Source organism: Porites lutea, chromosome 7, assembly GCF_958299795.1.
Source record: "Porites lutea chromosome 7, jaPorLute2.1, whole genome shotgun sequence".
NCBI lineage: Eukaryota > Metazoa > Cnidaria > Anthozoa > Scleractinia > Poritidae > Porites > Porites lutea.
The window spans coordinates 16,478,112-16,496,821 of record NC_133207.1 but is presented as its reverse complement, the minus strand read 5'-3'; the positions used below and the strand labels follow the sequence as shown (position 1 = coordinate 16,496,821).

Genomic DNA, 18,710 nt, shown 5'->3' with positions numbered 1-18,710 from the left:
TCGAACGCATTTTCCCAATACAGGGGCGTAGCCAGCATTTTTGCATATATCAGAGTGGTTCCTGTGGTCAGTTTTGTCTAGATTGACAATCGATCTTCAGAGGGTTTCCCGGAAAAATTTTAATATTTAGGTCCTCAGAAATTCCGTTTTGTGATTCTGAGTACAAATTTTCAAAAACAATGCCAAATGAAGCTAGATTTTTTTCGCTTCCAGTGAGGAGATAGTGTGATAGACTTTATAATAATTAGGTTGAAGATAGTTATTTTTTTTATTCCAGGTAATTTTTGTTTTTCTTTTGTTTTTGGGTATAGAAATGTATACTGATGCAGTTGAAACAAAAGAAAAATAACAATTACCTGAGACAAAAAAATTAACTACAACATATATGTTGATAATCGTTGAATACATTAAAACACACAATGTAGTCCTGTGATTTGCCGTTTACTCAGTCAGGGTATTAGCAAGGAGACATCATGGATGCTTCTGTGCAAAGGTGTCGATTGTTGGCCTTTGGGCCAATTTGCGTAATGCAATGTTCATCAGAGAAAGTGCAGCGGACTCTCTCTTCAGTCATGGTCATCACCAAGTACTTGTTAAGTCTGCGCCATGCGCTAAGCCATCGCCCACGTTCTGCTGATGTAATATTTGTAATAACGTGCTTGAAATACGCAGCAACTTGAAGTTTGGAAACAATTCATGGCCAAGCTGTCAACTGCACTACTAGAAAGGTCTTTTTCGGCGTTGAGCCACTTGCGCTGCCACCGCAAAAGCCCGCGCAACATGAAAATTAGAGCCGATGGTATCCTAATAGACATCGATGTCTCGCTTTCGGAGCCTGATATTGAGTAGCTTTTATTTAAGGAAAGGCACTGCATCGTGGTAACCTGGGTGGCATATGATGAATTCATAATTGAATACTGTATGTTTTAGGCAGTTTGTCGTGCTGTTAGTGGGGGTTTTCCATGTTTCAGACAATTTCCTCAGACTGATTTGCAAACATCCACGCAGATTTCATTCTACCTTCTCACTTCCATGCCTCTACCGAGTTTCTATTAAGCTCTCTCATTGTCAAACCATTACAACATGCAATTGAAAGCAATCGAGACCAACAAATTAAAGGTGTGCTGAATCCCACATTGCGGGCTCGTATACACAGGGGCCTCCTTTAACAGCGTCTCGGATTCCTCTTGAAATTATAGGCAGTGCCGCAGCCCAAGGGGGAGGGGGAAAGGTTCCGGAACCCCTGGAATCCTTCCCTGGCTACGCCACTGCAATAACTAGAGATCATTGTCGTTCAGGTTCGCGTGGCCTCGTCTTGCGATAGCTGGAATTTTTGTTTCTTAATGTTCTTTCTGATTGTTTGTTCTTCTACAGCTGTATTTGGCTAAAAACACTTCATACATGTAATCATTAAAGGCGACAATGTTCTCAGCAGATTAAATGTACTACACTTTGTTATAGTGGTGGCTCCAACAAATTCAAGTTTTGGTTAAATTAAACTAAATTTGTGACATTTTCTTCAGATCAACTGAAGAAATCTGATCCTGCATTTGTTGTTCAGTATAAGTTGAAATTCCAAGAAATTTAAAGAGTACTGCAACAGAACTCTCCAACTCAAGGTACCTGTAAACTTTTCAATCAGATTAACAGAGAGACGAAATAGAAGTTTTATTATGATCCTGAGCTAAGGACCCGGTGAGGAAAAAACTGAGTCCCGGAGTTGACTACCAAAACTGAACCAAGGTTAACTAACTTAGATACATACTAGCACGATCTTTATTGTCAACTCGTTATAGCGCCAACGGCGATTATCGCCTTTTAGAGACTTAAGATACTGCTGAGATAAAAACTAATATGTGAAATTTTTTACATCTAAATGCCGCGTAAAATCATCTCAGTAAAATATGGAGTCTTTCCTCTGTACCACATCTGCAACATGCCAGTTGATTTCCTTATCGAGCGAAGAGTTTAAAGTTGATCGGGTCTTATGTTTCTTTCCTCCTAAACGATAGTTGATATAACCAACAAAAATGACCATAAAAGAATCGGATAATTAAACTCTGTTACCGTTGTAGGAAATCTCCAAAGCTGTCAAAGTACAAGTTACCAAGAAGAAAGACAATGTAAAGACTTCAGGTACATGATTATAATAATCAAATTCCTTTACACGGCAGCAGCGAGGAATTTGACATTTAGCCTGATTGGCTTATCTCTAGTCTTTAACTTCCGCAGGTAAGAAAACTACACCGTCGAGGACGAAAAAACAAAGGGACACTGCTAATCGTCGGCCTAGACCAAGAAGAAAACACCGCCGAGTCGGGTCGACTGACTCTGACTCTGACTCTGACTCAGAAGAAGAAGAACAAGAACAACAAGAAGAAGAGGAAGAGGAAAAAGAAGAAGAAGAAGAAGAAGAAAAAGAAGAAGAAGAAGAAGGAGAAGGAGAAGAAGGAGAAGAAGAAGAAGGAGAAGGAGAAGAAGGAGAAGGAGAAAAAGAAGAAGAAGAAGAAGGAGAAGGAGAAGAAGAAGAAGAAGAAGGAGAAGGAGAAGAAGAAGAAGAAGAAGAAGAAGAAGAAGGAGAAGGAGAAGGAGAAGGAAAAGGAGAAGGAGAAGGAGAAGGAGAAGAACAAGACTAAGAACAACAAGAAGAAGAACGCTAAACAGTGAAGTCTAAAGTACTAATTAAAACTTAGAACTACATGGTACGCCATGATACTATGCCGCGCCTACTATCACTATCACCACCACCACCACCACCACTACCACTACAACTGCCACCACCATTACCTCTACCCCTGACCACCACTACCACTGACCACATTTCCACTATAATGTAAAATCGTACTTTCAATATTCGACAATATCATAAGGGTGAAAATGGAAAAACAAAAATACGAGTGTTACTTAAAAGTGAAAAGTTATGATAGTTCTCCTTCCCGACTTTTTCTCACCATGCTGGCTACGAACTGGTGCCAGTAGTCGTCGAGTGACCATATAGATAAAAGGAGTCCTCTTTAGACAACAACTGCAATAGACGTCCTTTGAATATTGTGTAAGCTTTGACACGTGGTAGGGTACATTTTTGCTCAGTCTGCTTTATTGTATGCACTTCTCTACGTAACCATTAATATTTATTCAGTTTATTCTATATTGGTGTTTGGGTTTCAAATAATTCGAAAAAGGCAGGTTGTACGGTTTAACACTTAATATTAACGTAAATATAATTTTAAAGCTGAGTTTGACAGTAAAGTCACAATTAGTTTTGAGAAACACCTCTTCGAGCTCTGATTTCGGTAACTTAAAACAAATTCATCAGATATAAATAATTATTTCCTTTAGTACGTGTTTTCAGCTGTGGATACAAGAATGAGCAATTTCTTTGACGAAGTTTGTTTGTTTTAAGCTGAAATCAGTTCTCACTTTTGCTTCCAAACCTGAATAATAATAAGTCTTGCCTACCTCATTAAATCTACCTTAAGGCCACGCGTCCTAACACCTTTTGAGTACTTTGTTCTCTGTTGAACCATTTTCAGCCAAATTTTACTTACCGTTCTGACCTCAAGCTAGAATTTCTTTCGACACCATCTTAGGAAAATTTAGTTTCTTTCAAACTATAGTTTTGGTTCTCTGTAACTGAGGAATTTGGTTATCGGAGATATTTCTAGTTTTGCAAATTTCTTCCACGGGTAGCTGGAATCACTCAATTTCAGTTCCTTCTGTTTTCTAGACTCTGACACTTACTAGCACTTTTTCCTTGCATATGAATACCATGAAAAACTGTTAAAAACCAATTCACTTAATTGTTCAATATAAATAGAACCTGTTGTGAGTAGCTTCTTTACCTTGAGATCCCGGGGGGTGTTACTTTAGGAATTTCTGGGTGGGGATGTGCCGCTGGGACCCTGGAACCCTTAACCTATACCAGAGCTAGTTCAGCTAAATTTTGATACCCTATACTAGAGTAAACTCCCCAAATCCCCCTATCCTAGAGTAGCTGTTTCCCTAGTCTAGATAAAATCTCCAACCAACTGATCAGTTTCCTGAAAAATGATACCCCATTCTAGACCCAAACGCTCTGATTTATATACCTATCCTAGAGTAAACTGCTTGAAAACCATACCCTTCACAGCGGCACATACCTATATAGCCCATATATCGCAGTACCCTTCCCCCCTCCCCCCACAACAGGCTTGAGATCTGAGATAGATAAGAGGAGATTGTAACTACGCGTCAGCAAGATTAAACCATTTTCAACTGCCAAACTCTGGTTGTGTCACCTCTCTTCACGTAATCGTAAAGTCTGTAGAAAACCCCCCCTACACACGTGTTGACAGTTACTCGTTCTCTTGCCCGATTGTTATATGAACATTGGCACTACAGGTTAGCGCCCTGTATATCACTGTTAGAGTTAGGCTAGGTCAGCTAGGTGAATATTTCCCATAACTTGCCTCACAATTTTGAAGTTCTTTTTTATTTGCGCTGTTGCGAGACCGCTTGGACAAGACGTTTCCAGATGAAGTAACACCCATTGTGATTTTCCTTGCAAATTGCAGAAAAACAACTCCGACGGTTGTTGTAGCAATCGTCGCGAGAAGAAGAACTTGATTAGCTTCTACTGCGTGTAACACTTTACCTTCCTGCGAGACGTTTATTTTTCGGCCAATCAGGGGGTATTATGCGATACTGCATGGGTGTGCAACTATTTGTTCAACTTTGGTAATCTGAACAAAACTGCGAGAAACATTGCAAGAAAAATTGTCCTGTGTAACAGGGTATTTAGTCGCAGCTCTGAAGAATTTCTCGCTTTTTTTGCTAAAATAATACTGGACACCGACTAAGTCTGCGGAAGTCTACACAGTCTAAGTCTAAGTCTAAGTCTACACAGCGGAAAATCAGTCAAAATAAACATGGACTGCAAACTGAGGATTACGGACCTGGTATAAATTATAAAACGCGGTGTTTAGTCCGCACGAGGTTAAGGCATAAAATGAGGACTATGGACCATGCTTAAAATAACTGACCTAATTATTTCTACTTGTCTAGATAAGGTAAAAACTAGATTGAAAGATTCGCTCATTGTGCAGTGCAATAATTATCTGCAGGGGGCTGAAATATGAGCCTTACAAAGAGTAATATTACGTTGCACTCCTGCCATCAAGAGCAAATTAATTCATCCTGGTCACATTAAAATTATGACCAACCCCCATTCTCCGAACGAAAAGGCGGAAGAACCCTCCCCTCCCCTTATGGTAATTATTACACAGTCCCTAAATACAGCCTCTCACGTGGTATGGCGTGATTCTGTGGGTGTTGAGGGTTCTAGGTCAGGGCTTTAATCAGAGTGCGCGGACATTTTTCACCAGAGATTTCTCTGGTTGATTTTGTTACGCCACACTGGCGAGCCCCAAAGAGGGCGAAACAGCTGTCTATGGCTACAATCCCGCCCTGTTTTGAGTTCTTTCGGTGTCGTGTTGATGTCTTGCAGAGTTAATTTTCACGTAGTACGATCAGCATTGCAGTATTCTGCTTGCAGAATTTAATATGCCTACTTTTCATTTTTGCTGATCAGGTCTTTATACTCATCCTACGTTCTCCGGCATATTCGTTATCGGTCCTTTGGGGTTAATGTTTGTAGCATTCTCATGAGTGGTTCTTCGTTTGCTTAATTGATCCAAATGCTTTGAAAAGGTGTCTTGGTGTGTCTAGGTCAATGACATGATTATCGAGGTAAGACATCTCGATTTTCAACCTTGTTGAGACTTCAAACTAGTATTTACAGCGAAACGTGAATATATCTACGTTCTTTTGAGAGCCGGAGCTTCAATGATAACTTCTATTGAGTTAAAACTGTAAATCGAATCCTTTAACGATTTTTTAAGACTTCAAAGTTGTATTTCGTAAGTCCTAAGACTCCTGGTGAAATCAGAGGCATGAGCTTCCTTGGCCCTCCAGTCAAAAAATTACGCGTTTAGCCTCGAGCTCCCGGTTAGCCTACGTGTAGGGTAGCAGGGCTAAGTTATGTACTCGGTTGAGTGACTGGCCCTTGTAAGTTTTACATTTCTTTTGTTTTCAAACGAGTCAGAAAATTCACGTTACAGTGGATAAACCAATAAAAGATGTAAAAGTGAGATGCACCGAATCGAGGATTTAAGAATACCTATTTATATTGTTTTACATATATGTTGTCCTAAGATTTCTTCACCTGCATGGGACGAACGGGATTTCCTTTATATGCTAGCTAGTTCGCTCCTTATCTCATTTTTATCTACCTAGAGCTACTTTTAAAACATATTCCGTAGTCCGCGTTTAATACCTATTCCATCTTTTATACTCACCCCAGCAGTTCCAAGTCCGTAATCCGCAGTCCGCAGTCCACAGTCCAATTTTACACCGACGAGTCGTGCGACAGGTCGGGCGGATTCTGAGTCCAGCGGTGTTACGTAATGATTATGTAATTACTTAAGATCAGCTTAAGATGAAACATGGCCGCTTGCAAGGAGGGTAAACAACGAAAGTTGGATAACGAAGTACAGTTAGGTTTTGCCGAAGCAATAGACGACGACGACGCAGTTCGTAAACTACAAATGACAAGCTCCTTCTTTCCAAGCAAAATTGGCGGAAGGCCGGCTTGGTTAAATCTACAAGATCTTCCTGATTCCGATCGCATGCTGTGTAAAATCTGCTGGAAACCGATGGTTTTTCTGTTGCAAGTCTACGCTCCTTTGACCAACGATCAAGGCTTTCATCGAACAATTTACTTATTTTGTTGCAAGGACGGAAACTGCCATGCCAAAAACAACAGGGACTGTTTTCTTGTTTTGAGAAATCAGCTGAAACGTGACAATAAGTTTTACAACTTTAATCCTCCCCCTGATCTCGATGAAATGAGGGAACTTTCATTGGAATCAGTAGGGAAAGAGTTTAGGCCGAAAGCGTGGACAAGTTTGTGTGATGTATGTGGCTGTCTCGGGAGCAAAACATGCTCCAAGTGTCACATGACACGATATTGCAGCCGGGAACATCAGTCAGTGGACTGGAAATCTGGGCATAAAAGCTTTTGTGCAATGTTTCTTTGTTCGGAGGAGGAATTTACCCCAGAGCAGCTTTTCGAAGGTGACTTAAGTCTTTGGTTCATGTTTTTGTATCTAAGGCCTAGCTGTTTCAAATGTCAACTTACAGTCGTACTGAATTCTACTTTAGTTTACAGCAGTAGCACAACAGTTAACCTATTCATTTCCTACAGAAGTAGTGGGGAGAAGTTGATAAAATGTCAAGCAAATTGTGTGATCATGTCGGTAATTCTCATGACCACTCCGTTTTACAAAGCATTGATATTACAAGGAGAAATTTGATGCTGATCTCTCTTCAGGCTTAAAGGGTTAACCCAGATCATGCTTCTGCTGTTTAGCATGACGAGCTTTGCCACCTTACATGGCAGTAGCATGACTGGGCTCAAACGTCGTGCTAGCCCCTACTACTGTACTGAACTAGTCCTTTTTCCAGAGTCTCACGATGGTAGCAGGGTGCCTGAGCAGTTAGAGTCTTATTTATTTGTTTCATTATCCCGAAAACCCCCATAAGGGGAGAAGATAATTTTAGTCTTATAATAGTAATAAAGTCTTATAATTAATATTTCATGGTTTTCACTAATTACATGCACAAGCCTGAGGGTTTTAATAATTTGACCATGAATTGGAGAGAAAGTACAAAACACAACCCATGGGTTAGTCGCTAGGATGCAAAAAGGAGATAGAGGAAGGGGAGTGGAGAAAAAAATGCAAAACAAAATAATAATTTTTAAGTGTTTTTTTTTTCTCTCTCCCATGTGAATGAATCAGTATTATTAGTTCATTATCCTCTTTTCTTTAAAGTGCTTTAAATTTGATATCAGGCCCCACTGTATAATTTTCATGACAAAAACTATGTTTTCCTAGTTGCCCAAGAGAAAAAGGAAGGTGCCAGGGGCCACCAGGTTTGCTAGAGCACAACTCTGACCATTTTTTCTGATCCCAGAAGGAGTGGTTTCTAAGTGTCCCAGGTATAAGTTAAATGCACTGTCCATGTTTTTAATTTCCATTTTTATAACCTGCAATAATTACGCTTTCTTTTTTGCAAGCTCAATAGTCAACTCCGAACAAAAGTTCTCTAACTTCCCCGTTCACAGAAAGGAATGCCTCGTCATGAGTTTGAAAGTTAGAGCTACAAAAGATGGTAGGGTGGAGAAAACTGATGTACAACTGTACATAATTTCTAAATATGCTTGTGCTTTTATTTTTCAGGTAATAGTTCTTATAATAACTCAAAAAGCAAAGTCCTCTTTCCTGAATATGAACTGGTCACTGAAACAGAACCAGATGATGATGATGAGAGCGATGGTATTGAGAGAAGTGAGGAAGAAAGATTAGATGAATTTAAGCAGTTTGTACAAGAAAATGATCTTCTAAGTGAAATAAATGGTGATGACAAGGAATTGGAGTCCTTGGCCACCCTTGGGAAAGAAGCTTTGCTTGCTGACAAACAATTTAGAATATTCAAGAAAAGAATTTCCAGAGAACCAAAGCAGGTGTGTAATTATGTAGTATGTGTCAGGAAATACTTTCAGGGCTCCGCTCAACTGAGGAGCAATAATAAATGCATACAGTGTACTCTAGGGGTAACAGTACTGGCAAACCATTATGCATTATTATGAGTCACAAGGTTAAGAATCCAAAATTGGCCGGAGGCAAACCAGTTGACTAGTAATTATTATTACAAGAGTAACCAAGGAGTAGAAATCAGGACTACTGAGAACAAATCAGCTAGTAGTTAGGGTGGGGATTGGACTTAAGGCCTCTGGATTACAATTCCAGAACTCTAAAACTACATTGCCATGCAAGCTTTGTAAGAATATTCAGAGAGTTAATGGTAACTGGTCATTCTTTTATACATGTACCTTAAGTTGCTGTCATGACCATGCCACTAATTTACATGTAATTTACATCTATAAATGTTGACTCTTTTATTTGGTTTCAATTTTTTTTTTTTCGAATGATGCTGGGGAGCTTATCTGTTTATCATGTAAAATGTACCTCTTCCCCCTATTTTAATGTGCCATGTACATATGAGATTTATTGTAAGATTTTTCTTTTTATGAGAAAGGGATCTGTATAAGTTAATTTACAGTAGTACATATTGTATATAATATTTATGAGCACTTTTAACAGTTACAGCTTGTGGTCATATCGTGCCTAGTGTCTTGATATTTGTTTTATTTTAATATTATAGTCTCATGATAGCACCAACACCTGACTTGTCACATTTCAGGTTTTGCGTTATCACAAGAATGGAGAGCCCTTGTGGGTGTCCGATGAGGCTCAACCAGGTAAAAGTGATATCCCACCTTGTGCAACCTGTGGATCTGAAAGGATGTTTGAATTTCAGGTACAGTACATGCACCCAAATCTGTTTTATAATAGTCAACTTAGGAGTGCTTCAAGATGACGTAAAATAGTGAGAATTGTTTTTATCACTGTTAAAATGCACTCAGGTAACTAAAAATCATTATTCCCATTGTACAAGTATAATTTAGCAATAAAGGTTCCACTCAGTACAGTTGGCTGATGCTGCATTCAGCTTTGTGGATCATGTTGTGTTCTTTTGACCCTGATTCAATTCACACAGATATATCATTATTTTTACTAACCTTGTTTCTCAGTTAATGTATTGAGCAGTTAAGACTCTTCCATTTAGATTAATAAATATAAAGACTACAAGTAAATAACCCCATTCAGCCTTTGAACTTGTTTCTCACTACTTACTGTACTAAAGGATCACTACTCAGGAAACACATATGTCCTTTGGCTAGGATTAGGGCTCTGTGGCTACAATACAGGGCAGCAAAAGTATAGCATAGTGGTAAGACTGTACTTAGCTCACCCTGTCAATGTTTGAAATGATGGATTTGGGTTGAATTTGTTGATAATCCACATCCTTGCTCCATTATTCATTAGGTTTCTATCCACATTATTTTTCTCTCTGCTTCCCCTCACTGAAAATTTCATTTCCAAGCACAAGAAAATCGGGATGTGGTTGATGAGGGACACTAAGTGTACAGCTGTATGTACTAATATTACGTCATTATTTATTATGACATTATTTTAAGTGCTTTATTTTTTATGTATTATTAATTAACAAAACCATATGAAGAGGAAATGCTTGTTCAACCAATTTTATGATTGTTAATAATAACTATTACAAATGTAAGAGGTTTGGTTTTCCTTGACCACTCATAAGTTGTTAAGCTCACCCTACCAGACTGAGAGAAGATTCTAAGTTTCATTATCATTATTGTGACGAATAACTTAATTGTCAAGTTTCAGTTTGCAACATTATATGAACATTACTACAATTTGTGTGAAATTTTTTTTATATTTTTTGGTTAAGGTGATGCCTCAGTTGTTAAACCATATGCAAGTGGACAGTTTTGAAGAAAGTGTGGACTGGGGAACATTAGCAGTCTACACTTGTTCAAAGAGCTGTGGTGATGGTAGTTCATACCTAACAGAGTTCCTGTGGAAACAAAACTTTGCTGATACAGGAATCCCAACCACTGTGCTGGGTCACTAACAAGGATTCAAAAACTGTTATAAAAATTTTATTTATTTCCAGTTTGTAAATAAAATTAATTTAATGATAGGATGATAGGGATGCACATCGGGACAAGTTAGGAAAGGATGTTTATCACGGAAGGGCACAGAATGTCATCATCTCAGTAGATGAGAAGTGGGATTATCTTGAAGCTTTTGAGCCTGGTCATTCTGAGGAGAAAAGCAGTTCCTTTCCTAAAAGAAATAAACAGGGTTTCTGGAGTTACTGTTAATTAAGCACCAACCAAACAGGTTGACGAGTAGGGAAAAAACAGATTTTTATATTTTAAAAATTATTTCTTGAAAAGAAAATAGGACCCAGAGAAAGTTAAACAGTTAATTGTCAAAATTAATTGTTGAAAGATTATGGTAAGCAGGATTAGAAACTGTTAGAGACAATTTTCCCTTTTCGTGATTTAAATGCTGCAAAATGGGAGAAAAGCATTTTTTATGAACAATTTGTTCAAAGTCAAAATAATGTCACTACTTTTTCGTATTCTTGGTATTCACGAGATGAAAGAGCCATACAACCTCATCACAAGGGTCTTCCTTTATCCCGTCTATCCCTCCATGAAGCAATAGAGAGGGAGTTGCTCCAGGGGATAGGAAGATACACCATGAACATAAGCTCACGCTGAGCTAAATTCAGCAAACCAAAAAATTCTTGAAATGCTTACTTGGCCGAGTCTGCATAACTCGCTGAAAATAGCAAGGAGGAAGGAAGCCATCTTCATTTCCAGGACAAAGTATCACATTGTTAGCTGATCTATAGAATTTGAAGCCATCTGAAAAGTAAGATAATTTATTTACAAACTGTGCTGTTGGTATGTGGTATTAATGAAACTTTGAAATCTTAGAGGAGGAAAAAATTGTTAGAAACAATACTCTTCCTATCTATAAATACAATGTAGTCTGTTATAGGATAAGATATTTCTTGGTATTGTGATGTAGGTAATTTTAGTTTTTTTTTATTATGCCATCTAGTGATTGCTCTTTTCACAAAGCCAGGAAACTGCCATCTCCTCTCTGAGGAAAAAATTTAATCTATTGTCAGATTGTCCATGCGTGATGTATAATATCATTATTTTTTATACAGTATGTGCAAGTACATATGAGTTGAAAATAATCAGTGTCATATTTAATTTGCCATTTGTAGCATATAAGGTCGGAAGAGATCTACATCTGTAAGTGTCGATAAAAAAAAAACAACAAAGGATGGCCCAAGCTTGAAATATGACCATTGGCACTGTTGCATAACATTTGCTTTATAAAAGAGAGAAAAAACCAGCTCATTTAAAACACATACAATAGCCATAAACCGGCTCAGGAACCACACAGGAAAGAGGAAACACACAACTTTAAAAATCCTTTCACAATTGTATGTTACAGAAAAATCCATTATTTTTTTTTCACCATACAAATCCTTTTAGTAAAATCCAACTAGTGGTCTATTATCAATGCTGTGTTCTGATTGGTTGAGCTACTACTATACTAGGCAATATGTTATAGTCCACTAGTAGCGTGAAGCGCCAGCTTTGAAAACCAAAACAATGGCAGCTGAATCGCTAGTTGGATTTTACCAAAACAATTATTCCTCTGTCCCTCATGGCCTCCGAGTCAATAGCCCATTCGGGCTAGCGGAATAATTGTTAAATATTTCAAACATTATGCAACAGTGCCAATGGTCATATTTTGAGCTTGGGCCACCTGTGACTACCCAAGATTAAAAACTCCCCACTTAAAAATTTATGTGTGTTTGTTGCAAAGTGCATTTTAGGTCTAGGCTGGCATGGGTCAGACGTCGAACTTAGGATGGGTCGAACCAATCAACTGAATAAGGCCGAAAAGCAATTTTAGCCGGCCAGTAATAAATTTTCTCCTTAACAAGGCAAAATATACATTATCTTACAAATTTTTAATTTATTAGTTTAGTTCGCCAAATGAGAGGATCAACATTTGTCCCAAAGATTATCTTCAGACGTTTTATCTGTCTGAAGCAGATGGATAGAATGTCTTGGACGATCCATGTTGAACTTTTCATGAACTTAACTCATGCCACTAAGTTTGGTTTTTCTCATGAAAAGTTCGACATTTGGCCTATGCCTTAGTTTTCTTACCACTAAGAGCCTTTTGAAGATTGATGAAGATTATTATTTCACAGCTTTTTCGCATCCCTAAGAAAATCAAAATGAGCTTTGCTTATGAGTAGTTCCTTCAATTTCATTTTATAACCACCCCAAATGCCAAAATTCAGCAGTTGCCCACAGGGAGTGGTCATGCACTCACAAGAGAGTGATCCCCAACAACGGTGAAGTGGCCTGGAAAACAGAATTTGTCTTTTGGCTGTTTTGGATAGGTGGTTGCTTGTGACAGGCTGTAAGCATACAAGAGGTTGTACACGGAAGTTTGACTGCATCTCTTTCAGCCTTTCATTCAATAACCAACCAAACATGAAGTCTTGAGAAAATGTTTCCTGGTGAAATTATATAATCCCTTTAAAAGAATTTATTCTTAGAGGCCCACAAAGAAGTATTATTTTTGTTGCATACCCTTCAGAAACTGTGGCTATGTTATTCCCTTATCCCTTGAGGAATTTATTCTTGGTAATTCCACCCATCAGAAATTGACATAATCCCCTTTAGAAAAACCTCCCTCTTACTCTTAGTATTGACCCCTTCAGAAAAGTTATCATTTACCATCACCCCCTCAGAAATATCATATCTGTGGGGGGTTTGGGGGGGGGGGGGGGACTGACCAACATCAATTTTCCCCTAACAGTATTAATATATTATCAAGAGAAAGAGTTCAGAGAGACTTGATAAAATGATCACCAAAGGGAAAAAGCTTTGATCTCTCATCAAATTCTCTTAAGTTTAATTCCTCAAGAAAATGAATGGAGGTCTGTCTGGAGAATTTGCATGTTGATACTGGGGCGTAAAGCGTTAGGTTAGGGAGTATTAACTTTGTTGATAATATAATATAAGAAAAGTGGAGAGAATTCGAAGTCTGCCTGACCATATCAATCTTTTATCAAAGAAGGGCCGGAGTTTAGAGGAATAAACTTCAAGTGACTTTCGATGAACTCCTAATCATTAAAAACTCTCCTCATTAAAATTTTTGTCTTTGCTTGTGAAACTAAAGGAGAATTTCAGAGTTAAGTTCAAGAGTCACTTATTAGGCTCCCTTCATGTTACAATGACAATTTACAGTTAATTAAAACTTGTATAGGAAAATTTTCCATGGAGCATGATCGAATGTGCTCACATTATCCACTACTAGTTAAAAAGGTGAAACTGACCACTGATGACTCCTTCTTCTCCAGGCTCCCCTGGTGCAAAATGAATGTGGTTTCTGCTCATCCTTGACAAGCCCTGGCAGATGACCAAATTATTTTAAAATTGTCAGTGTAAAAATTCAAACCAGCCACCATACCTTATGCAAGGACGTTTGGAAAGCTTTCTTGCATTTAACTGAAGCCTAGGAAAGGTATTGGTCGTGATATGTCAAAGAAATTTGGTTTGTTAAGAAAAGAATAAAATCAGGCTTGAAATTGTGGCAATTTAGTACAGACATATACCTCACCACTTGTAGTGCACACAGTTTAATTGTTACATGATCATGAACAGATCTAGCTGGATTTTTGAGAAAAACAAATTGTGAAAAAAATTGAGCCACTTCAACTAGGAAAAGGCTAAGGTGAAACACATTAAGTTTTCTTAATGTGCTGTGAAAGAAGCATGTAAGGAGAAGGAGAATTGGAAGAAAGGAGCCAAGCTTAAGGAAGAGGAGTATAAAAAGCAATGGTAGAACCTGTGTAGTTAATTTTTTATTTCAGGTAATTTATGTTTTTCTTTTGTTTTTGGGTATGGCAATGTATGGTAATGAAGTTGAAACAAAAGAAAAATAAAAAATTAATAATTTTATTACCTGAGATAGAAAATTAACTGCCACAGAACTCTTAGGTTACATAATGGCTGTACTTTTAAGTAGAGTTTTGAATGACAAAAATTGGACAGGTGTGTGAGCAAATTAGACTTAAATGCTGTTAGTATTACCTCTTAAAAAAACCCATGCAGCTATTTAAAGATACATTTTTAATTGCCCTTATTTTATCCTGCAAATCTTCCAGGATCTCATTCTTGAAAAATAATATAATAGGACTGACATAACTAATTTGTCCTATAAACATTCGAAAAGACATGCAATCAATGTGAAGACATTAGAAATGAAAATAATGATTTTAATATTCTTACACATATTAAATTCATTTAACAGGCAAGATTTTGCAGTTGACCTCAATTTGGCAAACTTAGAAATCACTCTTTGCTACATTACCACTGCACTTACCTGGGCTTTTATGTAAGGCCAACACTCGTGATAAGTGCCGTGCACAACTACAGGTGCCTCTGAATGGTCTGTTATGGGGTTCAGCTCCAAATCATCCACCTAAAAAGCAACATTAAAATGTGGAATTTAATGGTATCAGTTCAGAGTCTTGCGAAATAAAGTGTCAGGTGCCTCAGGGCTCCATACTAGGCCCCCCTGCTCTTTCTTCCCTATATAATTGATCTGTGCAATGTGTCAAAGGTCGTGGACTTTACTCTTTTTGCTGACTGACACAAACATTTTTTTCCCCACAAAGATTTTAATTTACTTCTTAAAATCTTAAATTCTGAAATGAACACAATGGTGTCTAGCTAATAAACTGTCCATTAAATAACTTTAAAACATTGAATTTTACGGTTTTTAGGCCACACCAAAGGAGGCAAACACTTGATATACAAGTATCTATTCAAACTGCAACAATATTAATACTACTGAATGTGTGAAAGAAACAGTATTTTTGTTCTTGATGCATCCATCCATGATAAATGCACTTTGTACTATAGTCTAGTTTACCCCTATGTAACTAATATAATTATTACATTTCAGTGTGGGGATCCACATATCATAAATTATTTTCGTGATATTGTTTACTCTTGCAAGCCAGATACATAAATATTTGCATAATACAAGAAATTCCAGCCTTTTTTAGATACCTCAAAGAAATCCTTAGGGCTTCCAATGAAAGCTAAAAAATCCCTGGACCAGGCATTAACCCTTTAAGTCCCAATAGTGACCAACATCAATTTTCTCATAATGATAGACATAAATTGTCAAGAGATTGGGTTATGAGAATTAATAAAATGATCACCTAAGAGAAAATGCTTTAATCTTTTATCAAATTCTCTCAACTCATTCTTTAAGGAAATGTATAGAGATCAGTTTGGAGAATTTGTATGTGGATATTGGGACTTAAAGGCTTAACCCCAAATTCTCATAACACCTGGATACTCTGTTAACTGAAATGCACGCTCATGGTACTGCACCAATTATTAATGCACATTGTTTCGAATACTGAATGGAAGCCCAAGATGTTTAACTCAAGACACCCCAAAGTCAAAAATTGCCAAATTTCCCTACCCAAAAGAATCTCGAAATGAAAAATTTCAAACCCAATAAAAGCCTACCATGCATGATCCCCATCACCTTAACTCTGGAGTATACCCCCTTGGGTGGGGGATATGCATCCTGATTAATTGGAGTTGAAGGGTTAATTAAGAAAGTGAGATCACCCACCTTGATAGTATGCCCTTGATTAGCTCTAATTTGCAGTCTGTTTGTTGCTGGGTCATCTCTCAGAGTGAAGCGTTTCTTGTCATTATCAGCCACAACTCTTCTGATGTCATCCACGGAATATCGCTGGAACTGTCTCAGTTTCAAAAGACCATCAATGAAGACAAAACCTTCCACGTAAAAAATTTGTTCATTTTCAGTACTGTTGACTCAGCCTCTCATAATTAAACTATTAAATCATTAAAGCCACATTAAGAAAACTTAAGAAACATTACCTTCTGACATTGGAAGACCCTCCTTAGCTGCACCATGTCGCAAAATACAGGAAAGAGCTTTAGAAAGATGAACATCCTGACTTGTTCCCTGAAATAAATAGTATTTAAATAATGGTAATTCTACTTCACCTCTTCTCATGATTTTCCAAGAGACAATAACAATTAAGCCAATTTAACCAAAAGCAGACTGTTAAAAATACTGGATATCACAATTCTGTCTTAAATTATTTCTGATTGACCACTCTTGATCAAACTGGAACCAGACTGGTAATTTTAAAGGATTAAATTATGAAATGCAAAACGTTGCTTTCTTATTATTCTCATGATGAAGCAGTTTGTTTCCTTATTCCATTTCCGCCTCTGTTTCCAGATTCCATGTTTTTGCAGAAACATACTGTATTTCCTAGAATAAGCGCCCACTCCCTAATAAGTGCCTTCTTCCCCCACCCCCTAGTCCATAATATCAGGCAAGTGTCTCCCTCAAAAAAGCACCCCTCCCCTCTCCATCACTTTCTTTTTAATATAATTAAGGGGACGATCTGTATATCATTGATGAGGATGATGAGATAATTAATATTTTATAAACATACATACCAATACCTAAGTGCTAAGTGCATAATGGTCCTAACTATGGCAGGCTTGATTACCAACCACTGTTATACCAGACCGCAGAGTATGGCAGGTGCACGCGTAAGTTTTTTTAAAAATAATTATGTAAGCAATAAGGGCCTACAAATGGCCTTTCACACATGAGATCTCGTCGAGTTCTGCCATAATCTGCAGATGGGCTGTTATAATGAACAAAAGACACTTAACCCTGAATGAACATTTACGTACATCAAGAGCTATAATAGGATAATGTTTATACTGTTTGATTTTGTTTTTATATTTTGAAAAAATTTAGCTAAAATAAAATTACAGTTCGTTGAAAGGAAACTTTAATAAGCGCCCGCTTCCAATAATAAGTGCCCCACCTTTTAGCCGAAGTTTTAATACGCGCAAGGGCGCGTATTAGAGGAAATACGATGTTCTCGCACTTGCTAGACTTCTAGTCACGCAATCTAGCGTGAGTTACTGTTGAATTTAAGCAAACGATTAATGAAAACTTAAACATGCCTGAATTTCAGTGCCTTTCGACAAGACCACTGCACATAACAGAAACGGTTCACGATATACTCATGACTGGCACCAGAAAGTTTAAGAAACTGATCTTCACTTGTTCTATTTCTCTGAATACTAGTCACGCAATTCAGAGTCAAGCTCATAGCCGTTAACGACACATCAAACCTAAAGACAAATCAAGTCTAAAACATGCCTTAATTTTAGTTTCTTTTGTGGATGATCTTTTTGTTTTATATATTTAATAAAAAACAATCCAAGCAATTGCATTTCGTGCAAGGGATCATGCTTAGCTGCTTACCTTTCTCGGGTTACGCGCGGACGCCATCCTCACGCTTCTTTATACCACTCATTCACTGCTTACGGTTTTAAACCAAAAAAAAATAGTTTAGCCGACTTCTTAAAAATGATTCCACTTTTACAACTACACTAAGTCGTGCGGTTTCCTCGTCAACATTTAATACCATAAAGTATTCACTGACTACTTAGCCTGCGAAGCGCAGACGCATTTCCGGTCGTAGCTTCTCTCCCTCCGAAAAATAGCGTCTGCGAACCCGAGCGACAAAACGATTTCCGTGACGTAAAACCTTTTGTTTTGATGTAGGCCAATCAGATCAAAGGATAGAATACAGCTCGAGTGACTCCTCGCCACCTCGCGCGCTGAAGTGTCTTGGATTTTGGAGAGAATTACCAAATACGCTTTGGAACGTGAATTTCACGACCATAACAAGGTTTCCTGCGACGTTGAATGCTGACTTCTTTATGAAGCAACTGCTTCTTAAGCTATGTATGTGATGTGGGCCTTTGGTTTCGCTTTATAAAATACGGTAGTACGTGACATAAACAAAACCTGGACAAAATAATCGCTACAGCGAAAGGAAAGCAACATAGCTTAATGACATCGCGCTCAGACTTATTTATTTCAATTTAACCAGCGCTGACAAAAGGTGGTGAATCAATTACACAGACACATCCTTGACTGATGCAGAAATCTCTAACAATCGCTCGTTAATAATTCTAGTATCGCCACAACACAATGATCTGAAATATTATAAACCTGGGCCAGACCCAGCGT

General features: G+C 37.8%; 2 protein-coding genes across 4 annotated transcripts; one reads left to right on the top strand and one right to left on the bottom strand.

Annotated features, from left to right (window-relative positions):
* Positions 1-6,509: 6,509 nt before the first annotated feature.
* On the top strand, positions 6,510-10,755 carry LOC140943006 (programmed cell death protein 2-like). Its single transcript, XM_073392034.1, has 4 exons — positions 6,510-7,113; positions 8,280-8,563; positions 9,304-9,420; positions 10,423-10,755. Exons 1-4 carry the CDS (start codon positions 6,585-6,587, stop codon positions 10,603-10,605), a joined length of 1,113 nt encoding a protein of 370 aa, XP_073248135.1. The 5' UTR covers positions 6,510-6,584; the 3' UTR covers positions 10,606-10,755.
* On the bottom strand, positions 9,218-18,140 carry LOC140943008 (tRNA 2'-phosphotransferase 1-like). Of its 3 annotated transcripts, none has more exons than XM_073392036.1 (8): positions 17,937-18,140; positions 16,517-16,604; positions 16,245-16,411; positions 14,973-15,071; positions 13,924-13,996; positions 12,743-12,799; positions 11,303-11,410; positions 9,218-9,397 (listed from the first exon to the last, which is right to left on the bottom strand). In XM_073392036.1, the coding sequence occupies exons 1-8, from the start codon at positions 17,961-17,963 to the stop codon at positions 9,354-9,356; spliced, it is 663 nt and encodes a 220-aa protein (XP_073248137.1). In that variant the 5' UTR covers positions 17,964-18,140; the 3' UTR covers positions 9,218-9,353. The 3 variants fall into 3 exon arrangements, with proteins under 3 accessions (XP_073248137.1, XP_073248140.1, XP_073248138.1); XM_073392039.1 differs by lacking the exon at positions 9,218-9,397 and adding an exon at positions 10,679-10,820 and having other exon boundaries at positions 17,937-18,139; XM_073392037.1 differs by lacking the exon at positions 9,218-9,397 and having other exon boundaries at positions 10,844-11,410; positions 17,937-18,139.
* Between the last annotated feature and the right edge of the window lie 570 nt (positions 18,141-18,710).

Excerpts from the sequence above, each read along its gene's own strand:
- LOC140943006 (XM_073392034.1), top strand. The coding sequence starts at position 6,585 with ATGACAAGCTCCTTCTTTCCAAGCAAAATTGGCGGAAGGCCGGCTTGG. Across the intron at positions 8,564-9,303 it reads TTTCCAGAGAACCAAAGCAG|GTTTTGCGTTATCACAAGAA; the intron begins GTGTGTAATTAT and ends GTCACATTTCAG. Across the intron at positions 9,421-10,422 it reads AAAGGATGTTTGAATTTCAG|GTGATGCCTCAGTTGTTAAA; the intron begins GTACAGTACATG and ends TTTTTGGTTAAG.
- LOC140943008 (XM_073392036.1), bottom strand. The coding sequence starts at position 17,963 with ATGGCGTCCGCGCGTAACCCGAGAAAG. Across the intron at positions 16,605-17,936 it reads CCGCGCGTAACCCGAGAAAG|GGAACAAGTCAGGATGTTCA; the intron begins GTAAGCAGCTAA and ends TATTTATTTCAG. Across the intron at positions 16,412-16,516 it reads GGGTCTTCCAATGTCAGAAG|GTTTTGTCTTCATTGATGGT; the intron begins GTAATGTTTCTT and ends TTTACGTGGAAG.